The following is a 13,105-nucleotide window of genomic DNA, read 5'->3' as shown; positions in this document are numbered from 1 at the left end:
GTTTTCATTGGCCCTGTCGACCTCCGACTTTCACTGGGCCTTTCGGGAGCAGATGGAGAAGAGCCAGTCTACAAGGCAGCCCTGCAGAAGATAATCGGGGCGACAAAAAAGCGAGGTATCGTCGTTGGAAGTTTCGCGTTGGATGAGAAGGTTGCGAGGAAGCGGGCAATGGAAGGTTTCAACTTTCTTGTTGTCTCCACAGATGCGATGAGCATGGTCAGTCGGGTCAAGTCAGACTTAGATAGGGTATCCATAGTCACCGCTCCTCATACCGTGGCTTCGTTATGAAGGGACTTCACTAGAGACGGTGAATACTTGCTATCAGACGCATATGTGCTATTATAGGTTGTCGGTTGTCGTCTTTCCAGGTTGGGATAGGAAAAGGAAACCACATAGAACATTAAATCATTTCTCTTCGGGAGCTGATTGAAATATTTTGGTTCATGGAATCGATTTCTTGATATTAAGGCTCATTGTAGAAGCCCTACAGTCACATCAGGAAACCAGAGATTGTCACTGAGCCTTGGGTCCGGGCTGAATCCATCACCCAACAAGTTTCCCTGTCCGAGAAGGAAGTCATCATGTACTAACGCCCCCATTGATCCCCATGATCCGGATACGGGCTGAGCCACCGTGTTGGCCATGACGCTGTGACTGTCCAGATTCTGAGGTCCATTGCTCAAGTTCATTGATCCGAAGGAACCGGCCAGTATTGTGTTCTCAGTAATACTGGAGAGTGTTTGGCGCATCTTTTCAACAACGGGATAATACTTCGGGAGGTCTCTCATGGTCTCAGTCAGAAAGCCAAGCAGCCGAGAGGCCTCGCAATAGCTACCGTCCTGCTCACACATAATAGGTGGCTGCAATATGTGGGATACCAGCGTGCTTGCCGCAATGTACATATTGTCCAACATGACAGTGATGAAATTCTCAACGCCGAACATCTCGCGATAAGTTAGAAGAAGCCGACAGATGCATACGGCATTATCGTACAAAATTCGGCGAAAGCTTTTGATCTGCTCGTCGCGGTCGAGGCCGTCTGCTTTGCTGGAATTGTGTTGTAAGAGGACTTTGACAAGCGTTCGGTGGAGGACAATTTGAATGCCGTGGTATTGTATGTTGAGTCCGTATGCGGTGACACAGAGCTCGGAGGTTTGTTTCGAAGAAAGGCCCGGCGGTAATCTGTCGTGAGCCGCCGAGATACGAGCACTGAGATCTAACAGGCTATCGACGCAGGTATGGTCCAGGGGTGGGCCAAAACCGTTCAGCTTTTCTGTAACCTCTGATATGTACTTGCAGAGAGCGACCCAATGCTCAAGTGGGCCTGTTGATTTGGCCGATGCAACTTGAGGCCGTCGTTGTTCAAGGCAGTTCATTGGGACGCAGCTGGGACGACCAAGGTAAAGCGCCCATAGCCTGTCATAAACAAAAGCTGACAGGAACAAGGAGACTCTCAAGTCTGCATCTGCTTGAACTAGTATGCCGTGTCTGATCAATCGAGAGCAATCTTCATGAAGGCCAAGGTCGAATATCAGCCGGCACGCAATGCCTGCGGTGCTTTCTTAGCTTCAGGTTAAATATCCCAGGACGCAACGTACCATTGTATGTCCACCCAATTCTATCTCTGGCAGACGTTGCTTCAAAGTCGCTCAGCAGCAAGAACCCTTGCAAAGTGGCGATGGTGGGTCTCTCTAACTCGAAGACAATACCCTTCTTCGCCAGGTCGGCATACGCACGACCCAACTTCCGCACAGAGGTTGATGTTCTGATTCGAGTCGCACATGCTAGCATAGCAGCCTCTAGAAATGGTGAGAAGTACTGGGATCGTTGCCCGGATGCACGATGAGCCATGAAAAGTGACTCGTCAACAACAGGGACTGAACGAGAAGAAAAGCTCCAGTAGGACTTGAGCAGCATGTCCCTCAGTTGTAAAGAGTCCATGTCTACGGAGAAGCTCGACATGGGGCCAGTATCTGCGTGAACGGGGCCGTCTCCCAAGTTGTTTGCCGGAAGAGATTGGATATGTAATTGTGTGGTGGGACCATAGTATCTCACCTGCCCAGGACTTGAGTCTACATCCAAGTTCTGCGTGACTTCCTCAATATCAGGCTCTGGGCGCCGTTGAGAAATGGTCTCGGGCACGGGTGGGTTGGCTGCTGTATGGGCATCGAGAGGGACCGGGGAACCTGACTCAGTCGAATTTCCCAATTGAGGGTCTATATTCTCCGTCTCATCCGCATTGAATAGATCTGATGGAGACTCACGCCGATCATCATCGTCGTCTTCGTGAACTTCGTGATGTGATATTGGTGTACGCTGCCTGCAATATCTTAGCTGTGAACGTGCCAAGGGCATTGGAACATTCACGACAACATAGAACAACCGTTGAATGGGAAATTCATTGCAGAGACTTACTCCGAATGTTCGTCGCCACTCAGATCTCTCACCGAGCTGACCTTGTCCATCAGGTCGGCATGTGGATAATCCAAGGACGATGTATCCGGTGGCGAACATAGAGCCGATTGAGGATCTTGAGTCCTAGTTGTATTTTGGAGGTTTTTGATGCCACTTTGACTGAACATGGTGATTAGTGGCCATCAATAATACAGCAGAAGTGAAGACCGCACCTTATGAGTGCTTCAAGAGATTCCAGTCTTCCTTGCAGAGCAACGATGTACTCTCGCGAGCCATGCCTGCAGATAGGCTCGGTTCAATTATCAGCATACGTTTATTACAAAACTTCATACAATGTCGAAGTTAAAGGAAAGGACTTCTGCTATCTGACTTTCTTCTGTCGCCATTAGGCGTAGTCATGCACTCAATATTCGCATTTCGGCAGGCTGTACAGCCTGTTCCGGGCTGTAGATTCTGAACATCGCACTAAGATCTACGTCAACCTAGTCATCGCTTAGAAAGATGGTTGACATACCTTTGTTTTCTTTTGCCGGCATCCCAGGCATGCCATCGACGCTCGGGGCTGGCTACGTGCCGAAGGTTTGGACACGCGCCGCGTGGTCATCGGGCTGCCGGCCGGGCCTTGAGAGCTCGGAGGCATGATACCGGCCAGGCAAACGTTCTTGTTCAGCAGGGTCACAGGTGAATGGCGTGGTGCGGAAATAGTGTGTCAAACAGGCGCGCCGGAAGATGACCTATGATGCGGAAATCTCAAAAACAAAACACACTCGTTGGCAAGTATAAACATCTTTTCTCATCTTTCCAGCCCCTGGTCTACCAGATGCAGGCCTCCTCAAGCGGCTTCAGGCTTGTGCGGGGAAGAGAGGAGCTAAACATCCCCTGTCTTGTGGAGTGCATTAGGGGGTTGCAGAAGATCTCACAGTGCGAACGCAAAGCATCCAGATTCGTTAAGGATCAGTTTTGTTTTGGGCGGCTGAAGGAGGGTGTGGAATGTCAAAGCGTATGAAGACCTTAGCAATAGGTGGTTTGCTGTTGGTTGGTTGCAGCGGCATAAGCAAACCACAGAAGACGGCACGGACATGGCTCTTCCGGCTGCATTTTCCGAGCTCATTTTCGTCCCTTACCTTCACGTGATTTCGGTGAGACAGCCAGCCACACACCCTTGTTCGTTCGGTGAGAAGCCAGCAGCCTTAGCGACCGAAATCCCCGCCCAGGGGCTTGGTAAACAAGCAGGTCTGTGCCTGCGAGGACTTCGTCTTCCCCAGCTCGCATCGGTGACGGTGATTGACCTCAACTGCCATATCTACACCGTCCCTCTTGAATGCTGCGACATCTTGAGCACAGATCGTGACACTTTCTCAAGAGTGCGACCGGCGCATGATGGAAACTGATTCTACCAACGGTTCAAGAGGCCAGGACGGGCCCCGCTCACGGAAACGAGCAGCAGCCTCTCAGGGCAGGTCGGAGTCAGCGGCTGAGAAGAAACGTACGCAGAACAGGATCTCTCAGCAATGTGCGAGAGAAAAACAGTCTGCGTACATCCGCCAGATGGAAACTTTGGTCGCAGCTTTGAAGACTCCAAACGATGATGCCACGGAACAAACCAAGTACGATGAACTGGTCAAGGCCCACCTCAAGCTCGCGGAGGAAAAGCAGCAAGTGGAAGACGCGTTGTTCCGCCTTCGTCAAAAGCTTTTGAGTGTTGGAAACCTTGCCACGGCAGCCGCTGGTGAGTGCGCCTATCCTGAACTCCCATGTTAGGCTTTAAGGCACAGCAAGCCAGCAACTAAGACACAAATTAGATGATCCTATATTCTCAACGCTAAGCAAGTCATCCTTGGATTCAACGAGTGAGAAAGAAGCTCCTGTGTTAGAGAGGAGTGAAGAAGAGCGTTCGTCGACGACCGTGGTCCCGCCAAGGGGCCCGGGTCCTGCCCCCGCGGCCGATGTTGCCGATCTTTCTGCGTCTAATCTCGGGGCTCCGGATGCGAGCTCGGGAGGAGCCGCTATGTGGCTGCAGTCAGCTCCAGGACATGCAGACACCAGCTACGTGTCCCAGTCATTGCATGATACCCGCAGTATCTTACAATCACCTTCCGCTTTCTTGCCGGCGGATCTGACGATGATGCCAAGTCTTACCACTTCCATGCCCAGCTGGGGCTCTCCTTGTGCTTCGCCAAACCTACGTTTCCCTTTCGGACTATTTGATTCAAATGCGACACCGACCATGATGTCCCTTCCTTTTGATATGATGTCCTTCCAACACCCCCAGCCCTCGGGTAACGAGATGACAGCTATCATCAACAACTCAAGCCTATTCGCCGACCAAGTCAAACTGGCCGCAAACCATGTCATGTCCAAATCAGTCAGCACATCTCAGGATCAGATCGGCCATCCCCTCGTCATGGCCAACCAAGCACACTTGGTGAGCAAGCTTGCTTCAATTGCTGTTGAAGTCATAGGCGCTCTTGCAGGCCTGGAACCATACATCTACGGCGTTGTACGTGTCTTCACTCACTGCCTTGACACCAGCTATTCTTGATTGCTAACGACCAGAGCCTCAGTACTTCTCCAAGTACATGGAATCCGTCATGCGCTGGCGAATCTCAAACTCCGTCGAAGACAGACTGCAAATTCCCGTCCCTTTCCGACCCACACCACTCCAATCCGCCACGCCCTTCCACCCAGTGGTCATTGACTTCATCAACTGGCCATCCATCCGCGATCAGATGATCCTGTACTCATCCAAACTTGACCTTGACGCCATGAGCAGGGACATTGTTTTGAACACCGTCGTTGAGTTGCCTGGAAAGCGCGTGTCTGTCAACATTCACGATGTGTTCTTCAACCACATTCTTCCTCGTGTCGGCGGTGGTCGGGCCGATGGCAGCAATTCAATGTTGCATAATCGTGAATGGATATACTTGAAAGTGCCCGTCAATCCTGCCGGCGGCATGACATACACCGGCTTTGCCCTGGTCCAAGAAGCTCTCGCAGCTGAAATGGACTGCAGGATGGGACAGACCCAGTCTCCTAGATCGACTACAACGCATCTCAGGCCATCTGACGAGGGCTTTGCCAGCAGAAGCGCCCCGTATGGTCCAGAAATGATGGTTGCGGATGCCTTAGCAGCCTTCGGAATTGACCAGCCATCCAAGTGGAAGCTTAGCAAAGACTTTGCCAGAAAATACCCACATATCGATTGCTCGCTTGGTATGTCAAACTTCCAAATGCCAACGTATTTATCATACAAACCTACTGACTATAGTTTAGATGTTTCTCAGTATGAGATGGTTTCCTCCTCCTCAATTTCATTAGACGATGTAGTAGAGTTATAGCGACCAGCATTTCCATCCCCAAAGAGCAAGCCGGGCACCCAAGACTGCTTTCTGATACCAGCCCGTCCATTTACATATTCCATACTCTTTGAACAATGAATCGCTCAAATTAATCCGTTCGAAAATGGCATTCTCTCCTCCGTTTCGTCTTCCACATTCCCCTTCTTTTTTGGTCCATCGTGAACCATGTCTGCCATCCTCATGACTCTTGCGTCCTCGGCATTTTTGTCGGGCTCATATCCGACAAACGCCATGTCGATAGCATCTAACGCCATGTAAGGGCTAAGATCGCCGTTCTCCGCCATCATGTTTCTTGTGAAGCCTAGGCCCAGATATTCCCACATATTGTGCTTATTCGAGTACTTGATCTCAAAGTCCTCGTACCTCGGCTCTGCGATCAGTTCGCAAAAGTGCAGGCTGCTACCAGGCCAGATCGCATTGACGCGCCCTGTGTTGCTGTCCTTGTACCACGATCGACACCCAGAGTCCGCCCATGCGGTCCCGACCATCCACGCCTGCGCATGCTCATTGAACTGGTCCGTGACGGACTGCTTTGGAACCATAGAGGCAATGTTTTCTCGCTGCATCTTTTGTATAGCCTTCAGGATGTACCGCCCTACAGCTTGGAGGGGGCCCATAACACTTCCGTTGGCGATAGGGAATGACGGCCCCACGACCGTAAAGTAGTTGGGTATATCGGGCACGCCCACGCTGAGATACCCTTCAGGGACTCTCTCCCATTTCTCCTGTAGGCTAATTCCGTTGCGTCCGACGACTGAGAACGGCGGTCGAAAACTAACGTCGAAGCCCGTAGCGCAGATGATGGTGTCTACTTCGACCTCTTCACCGTTGGATGCAATGATCGTGGATGGGGTGACTTTTGTTACTGCACTCCTATGCAATTGGACGTTCTCCTTTTGGACTGCGCGCATGTATGGGTTACCAGGCGTAAGTCTTCGGCAGCCAACAGCGAAATTGGGTAGTAATTGTTCAAAAATGTCGTCTCTGTGGATGACCTTGCGCATGCGGTCTGTGAAGTGCTCGCGGATCATGCGTGCCTCGGCACTGTGAACCATGAACGCCCGTAATCCGGCCGCGGTGTTCAATTTGTCTTCGATGAACTTGGCTTTGTGAACAAGCGCTTTGGTGTCGCTCTTCATGGACTCGCGCTCGTATGTAGTGTCTAGGTTAATGTCTTTAGCAAGATGCCGAGAGGGTTCCATTAGATGAGGTAATGCTTACAGTCAAAGTTGTCGCCACTGTGATCTGCAAACTCTGCAAACCATACCGGCGTTCTGACAAAGATGTCCATTTTTTCGACATGTGGCTGCATGGTAGGGACAACCTGCATGCTCGTCGCTCCAGACCCAATGACTGCCACCCGGCGACCTTTCCATTGCTCCTCGCCAAAGTCGGTAGGCCAACGTGCGGTATGTATCAATCGACCTTTGAAGGAATGCAGACCCTCGACCTCTTCGGGAAACTTCCATGAGTTGAGAATTCCGTTTGCGCCGATCACAATGTTGGCTACATCTTCGCGAACCTCGCCGGTTTCTGAATTCTTGATTCGGACGTGCCACTGCGACTCGTCTTCGTTCCAATCGCAGCTTATTACTGTTGAGTTGAAGACCATCTGCTTTCGAAGCCCAAAGCACTCAACAACGCGGTCGAGGTAGCGGAAGATGTCCTCGGATGGACTTAAGTACTTTGGCCAGTCGGGATACAAAGCGAAAGCAAATGCGTACGCGTGGGAAGGTACATCGCAAGCACAACCCGGGTATCTGTTCTATGAGATCGTCAGCGACGTTTAGTTGAGTGGAGACAACAAGACGAACCTCAAGCCAAGTTCCTCCGATATCACCGTTCTTCTCGTAAACTACATGTTGAATGTTTTCGCCGTGTTTCTGTATCAAGTATGACATGAGTATGCCACTAATCCCGGCTCCAATCGTGATGACTTTGATTTTCTGATTTGGAGAGTTGAGGACGATGTCGGGGATTTGGTACTCTCCAAGCCTATGTCCTAGCCGGTATCCGTACTTTCCCCCGGGCTGATCATCTTGTATATCACCATGTCGGGAGGCGTTCCCATTCGTGCTAGGGTCAAATACCATCGCGTCGGTTTCAATAACGAGCGGTACTGTGAGTGCTTGCTTTTACGAGATTAAGAGCCTGGTCGATGACTTCGATCCCGTCTAGTCGAGTAAGGTTTGGCATCCAAAGTCGAGACAACCGAGGTAGGGAATAGCCTTCTGGCGTCTCATCATAGACTTGAACATGGACGAATAATTATAGGCTTTATTGGTTTTCTTCGCTGGACATGTCACTCGCAGATTGCTAGATTGAATGTTGGTACACAAGTGTTCCACGGTCTCCGGAAAAGGGCTCGCGGTTCGCCGAGACTGGTTTGATAGATCATTTCAACCGTGCGCCTGATACACCGAGGCGCATTCAGGAGCCCCAAGCTCCCAAAAGTTGCATCCATTCCCCAGGGCAGTGCGTGTGCACTGTACGCTGTCGAGCGTTGCCATGCACCAACAAAGCTCCCCCCCGCATGATGCATCCACTCCCGGCTCCACTCCACCAAGATGACAGTGAAATATCACTGTCATTCTTATTTTGACGCAGTCACTGTGAATTCTCAGGGGTAGGTTTGGGCAACACTCGCCCTTGAGCCAGGCTGTATTACCAGGTCACCAACAAGGACGACGACGAATCTCAAATCCTGAAACTCAAAGTGCGAAATGACGGTGACATGATGTCTAGACATCAGCTGCCTAGAGTCCGGCAAAGGGTACCCATTCTATACCTATTTTCTTCACTGATGTTCATAGACGGAAGGAAAATACATGAGATGATTTGGAGGGCGGGAAATAGAAGCCGAGCCATGATGAGCACTTTATCAGGTTTTAGGATTGTTCATATGATGCTAATTAAATCTAAGCTGGCTTAACCTGGCCTGTGATAATTATTTACAACGTCACGAAGATACTCCCAAGAAACAGCGCAAGTCATTCAAGGTATCAATCCCACAAGACCATCATCATGAATGGAACCGACTCAACTCTCTCATTTTCGACATTTTGCAACATCATCGACGGGGCTTCAACTACCACCACGGAAACTCGACATGGCATCAACCCGTCCACTCTTGAAGCTAACCCTGAAGTCCCAATCTCACAGCTTGAAGATGTAGACCGAGCAGTTAAGGCAGCGAGAAAGGCGTTTGGGACATGGTGTCTCGTGCCGGAAGAGGATCGCAGGAAGGCCGTGGCTGCATTCGCTGCTTCACTTGGCGAGCACTTACAGGATTTCGCCACGATGCTTGTCAAGGAGCAGGGCAGACCTGTAAGATTGGCTAAAGCCCGTCTTCTGATCATCGTTTATTAACAAAATGCATTCAGATGTGGGGTGCGCAAATGGAGGTGTCTGCTTCTGTTGATCGTCTTGCGGCTACGGCCAAGATTTCACCGCCAGACGCCGTTGTTGAAGATACCGAAAAACGTCAAATCGTAACCAGATATACGCCTTTAGGGGTCGTATGTGCTATTGTTCCTTGGAACTGTGAGTGTTACTCCACGTGGGCTTCCCATGGAATAGGGTCGGGATTGCTAAAATAGATGATTGCCTAGTTCCCATCAATCTAGGTAAGCTCCTTTGACTCACTCGTTCAAAGACAAAAGATGGCTCACATTCGGTTTCATAGCCTGTACGAAGCTCGGAGCTGCCTTGGTTGCTGGGAATGCCTTCATACTGAAGCCATCGTAGGTTACTTCTTGAAGAACTCGCACGTCTTATTGTAATAATCCGCTAAGCTTGTTTAAGCCCTTTCACTCCTTACTGCGGTCTGAAGCTTTGCGAGCTTGCCCAGCGATTCTTCCCGCCTGGGGTGGTTCAATGCCTCAGTGGCGACGACAGGCTCGGCCCATGGCTGACGGCACATCCTGGCATTGACAAAATCAGCTTCACAGGCTCGACTGATACTGGTAGGAAGGTTATGGAAAGCTGTAGTAGAGGCTTGAAACGTGTCACTCTTGAGCTGTGAGTTCACACTGACCACTCATCCTGCAAAGCATTCTTCGGTGAACTTATATGATGCTTAGAGGCGGAAATGACGCTGCAATTGTTTTCCCAGACGTTGACGTCGCGTCGACCGCCGCAGCAGTGAGTATTTCAAAGCCATCTGCTCTAATCCAATCAATATTGAAGCTAATTTCACTCAGATTGCCCAAACATGTCTTTTCAACACGTCTCAGGTGAGAGGAGGGCATCTAGTGATAGATGTATGAGGTAGTGGTTTGGTTTGTGCTAAGGATCCTTTAGGTCTGTCTAACGATCAAACGTATTTATGTTCATACGGATATCTACCCTCAGTTTCTCCAAGCCTTCAGCGCGGTGGTCGAGTCCTTCAAGCCTGGTGACGGCTTTGCTGAAGGTGTTCTTCTGGGACCTATCCAAAACGAAACACAGTTCAAGAAGATCCAAAACATGGTATCGGAAGTAAGATCGGCAAACCTCAAGATAGTCTCCGGTAACACATCATCTGCCACGACTGGCAAGGGGTATTTCATTGCCCCCGTCGTGGTGGACAACCCGCCTGATGATGCACCCGTGGTCACTCAAGAGCCTTTTGGTGAGTCTTTTGGCTTGAAATCGACATCCCAGCATCTTTCTAAGCTGTACAGGACCCGTTATTCCGCTTCTCACCTGGTCAGATGAGGAAGATGTCATTCAGCGAGCCAATGACAGCAAGCTTGGCCTTGGGGCATCTGTGTGGACACAAGATCTTGACCACGGAGCGAAGGTAGCCAGACGTTTGGAGGCAGGAAGTCTTTGGATCAACAATCATATGGATCTCGGTTCCAGTGCACCATTTGGAGGCCACAAAGAGTCAGGTTTCGGGGTCGAGGGAGGACTCGCGGGAATCATCGGTTACTGCAACTCGCAGACGCTCTACATTCCCAAGAAGTAGCTATAAAGATATGCAGTTATCCAATTAACAACCTAAAACCCACGTATTTCGTGCTAGCAAAATGTCAACAATTTCAAACTTCTTTTGATTCGGCCCCCGAGTAGTGAAGATAGGAGTTGCAAAGAGGTGCGTTTGACGTCTCGAAACGGCGTACGGATATGTTGCCGGAAAATACAACCGAGGCTTCGGTAAGCTCGTGCTTCTCACCCCACCTTGCATCATTTGCAGTATCTGCACATATGCGATAACAACAAGCGGTATTGAGTAATCAAATTCGACGATTGCTGTTATCTGAACCGTTTGATATCTGATTTTCTTTACAGTTCTTTGACGCAGTCGCCATCACCTACCTAGTAGCCTTCACCTCACCTCGTCCAGGCAGTCAAGATGTTGTCAATCGACGAGGTAGCAACGCATAATTCTAGAAACTCATGTTGGATCGTTGTTTCTGGCCACATTTATGACGTGACAGACTTCTTGGATGACCATCCAGGAGGGGCCGGTGTGATTCTGCGCTATGCAGGGAAGGTATGTGTGTTGAACGAAGAGATGACAGCTTGTTGACCAAGTGCAAGGATGCAACTGAAGAATATGAGCCGATACATGCTGAAGGAACGATTGAGACGCATCTACCAAGAGGTTAACTACGTTCTTCACTCATTGGCTGATGAGAAACAGCAGACTAATCCATCACCAGATAAGAGGCTTGGTCCTGTGATTCAGTCACCGACTGCTGAAAAGAAGAAGTCCCAGTATCCCGACCAAAGTCAAGGCCAAGCAACGGAAGGCTCATCAACAGTGCTCCCGCTTTCAGCTTGCCAGTCTCTCTCCGATATTGCCCAAGCTGCCGCTCTCACCCTTACACCAAAAGCTAAAGCGTATTACACCAGTGGCGCTGAATCACATACGTCCTTACTCCGTAACCAATCCGACTGGTCTCTCGTCTCTTTCCGACCTCGCGTTCTTCGTAATGTATCAAAGGTCTCAATGAATTGTCGAATCATGGGTTTACAGAGTAGTCTGCCTATCTTTATAGCTCCCGCCGCCGCAGCTCGCCTGGGTCACGTTGACGGTGAGAAGTGTCTGACTCGAGGAGCAGCACGCATGGGAGTCCCACAGTGCGTTAGCACGTACTCATCCGTGGCACCAAAAGACTTGACGGAGTGCTTTCAAGCGGAGACGGCGGGTCGTGGCGGCGGGATGGTGTTCCAGCTCTATGTGCCCAAGGTGAAGAAAGACGCCGAAGGACTCATCTTGAAGGCAAAGGAGCTCGGTTTCGACGCTTTGGCTGTCACGGTTGATGCCCCGGTAATCGGGAAGCGGGATGTGGACGATCGTTTCAAGGCATTGCTGGATTACGAGGCAGGTGTCGTCGCACAGGACAGCGTGACACACCCTCCATTCCCAGGAGAAGAGGCAGAGACACTCCGTGGCCACCACTGCTCTTCCTTTGAGTGGAATGACATTCCTTGGATTCGAGGGCTCTGGGGCGACCAACCGATCATCTTGAAAGGCATCCAAACGTGGGAAGATGCGCTCGAGGCGACGAAGTACGGAGTTGATGGTATTTACCTGAGCAACCACGGCGGCAGGCAGCTCGACCACGCACCCAGCTCTGTCAGAGTTTTGCGTGATATTCGATCTCATTGCCCCGAGGTTTTTAAATCCTTCGATATCTACGTCGACGGTGGCGTAATGAGAGGCACAGATGTAGCGAAGGCTCTCTGCTTGGGCGCGCGAGCGGTGGGTATCGGGCGCGGGTTCATGTACGCGCTCAGTGCATATGGTACAGAAGGCGTGCTCAAGGCGATATCAAGTGAGTCAATCAATAGCGAGGCAGGCGTAACATGTTGCTAACTTGTTGTCTTAGTCTTGAGCGACGAGATACAGACCACCATGAGACTGCTGGGAGTAACTGATCTCCAGCAATTAAATGAGAGCTACATAGACCTCAACGACTTGGGATCTTCGACTGGGAGACACCAGAGGTTTCTGTCCAAAATATAGCCAAGTATCGTATGATGCAGCATCCGTTATTTTATCATGGCCTTTTTCTCTTTCGGGGGGTGAATAGGTATTAGTGTTTGAAGTACTTGATGTATCACTTCGAGAAAATATCCGACTTTCGTCGATCAATTGCCCCATCGTCCACGAAGACCCGCACATCTACACTGCGCACCGGCAGTAGCTCTGGGGCTGAAGGATCGTAAAGAGGCATACAAGGGTAGAGATTTCAATCGTCCGGGGAGGGTACCCGAATTCGATGGATCAGATGCTGATCATGAACTATTTGGCTCAATTCATGAGTGGAACCGCAGAATGCCAACTGGAATTGTCTATGTTTCGCCAGCCTGCCCGCACAGCACGCTGCCGTGTAACC

General features: G+C 50.4%; 5 protein-coding genes across 5 annotated transcripts; 3 read left to right on the top strand and 2 right to left on the bottom strand.

Moving 5' to 3' along the window:
- Positions 1 to 470: 470 nt before the first annotated feature.
- nit-4-9 (Nitrogen assimilation transcription factor nit-4) lies at positions 471 to 3,055 on the bottom strand (the record flags this gene model as incomplete). The annotated part of the gene is made up of 6 exons (XM_032031880.1): positions 471 to 1,549; positions 1,599 to 2,320; positions 2,416 to 2,574; positions 2,628 to 2,693; positions 2,786 to 2,880; positions 2,930 to 3,055. The coding sequence occupies 6 exons, from the start codon at positions 3,053 to 3,055 to the stop codon at positions 471 to 473; spliced, it is 2,247 nt and encodes a 748-aa protein (XP_031888764.1).
- A 740-nt stretch (positions 3,056 to 3,795) lies between these two features.
- On the top strand, positions 3,796 to 5,753 carry CGGC5_v002961 (uncharacterized protein; the record flags this gene model as incomplete). Its single annotated transcript, XM_032031879.1, has 4 exons — positions 3,796 to 4,144; positions 4,218 to 4,915; positions 4,980 to 5,628; positions 5,689 to 5,753. 4 exons carry the CDS (start codon positions 3,796 to 3,798, stop codon positions 5,751 to 5,753), a joined length of 1,761 nt encoding a protein of 586 aa, XP_031888763.1.
- A 104-nt stretch (positions 5,754 to 5,857) lies between these two features.
- Positions 5,858 to 7,867, bottom strand: moxY-7 (FAD-binding monooxygenase moxY; the record flags this gene model as incomplete). The annotated part of the gene is made up of 3 exons (XM_032031878.1): positions 5,858 to 6,936; positions 6,996 to 7,539; positions 7,589 to 7,867. 3 exons carry the CDS (start codon positions 7,865 to 7,867, stop codon positions 5,858 to 5,860), a joined length of 1,902 nt encoding a protein of 633 aa, XP_031889019.1.
- Positions 7,868 to 8,798: 931 nt separating this feature from the next.
- Positions 8,799 to 10,725, top strand: FUS7-4 (putative aldehyde dehydrogenase FUS7; the record flags this gene model as incomplete). The annotated part of the gene is made up of 8 exons (XM_066151052.1): positions 8,799 to 9,101; positions 9,158 to 9,317; positions 9,460 to 9,517; positions 9,579 to 9,794; positions 9,857 to 9,917; positions 9,977 to 10,009; positions 10,077 to 10,386; positions 10,439 to 10,725. The coding sequence occupies 8 exons, from the start codon at positions 8,799 to 8,801 to the stop codon at positions 10,723 to 10,725; spliced, it is 1,428 nt and encodes a 475-aa protein (XP_066009517.1).
- Positions 10,726 to 11,112: 387 nt separating this feature from the next.
- CGGC5_v002958 ((S)-mandelate dehydrogenase) lies at positions 11,113 to 12,732 on the top strand (the record flags this gene model as incomplete). The annotated part of the gene is made up of 4 exons (XM_032031876.1): positions 11,113 to 11,253; positions 11,301 to 11,364; positions 11,423 to 12,541; positions 12,596 to 12,732. The coding sequence occupies 4 exons, from the start codon at positions 11,113 to 11,115 to the stop codon at positions 12,730 to 12,732; spliced, it is 1,461 nt and encodes a 486-aa protein (XP_031888822.1).
- Between the last annotated feature and the right edge of the window lie 373 nt (positions 12,733 to 13,105).

Source organism: Colletotrichum fructicola (assembly GCF_000319635.2).
Source record: "Colletotrichum fructicola Nara gc5 chromosome Unknown KSG_Nara_v1_contig02, whole genome shotgun sequence".
NCBI classification, from domain to species: Eukaryota; Fungi; Ascomycota; class Sordariomycetes; order Glomerellales; family Glomerellaceae; genus Colletotrichum; species Colletotrichum fructicola.
This window is presented reverse-complemented; position numbering and strand designations above follow the sequence as displayed.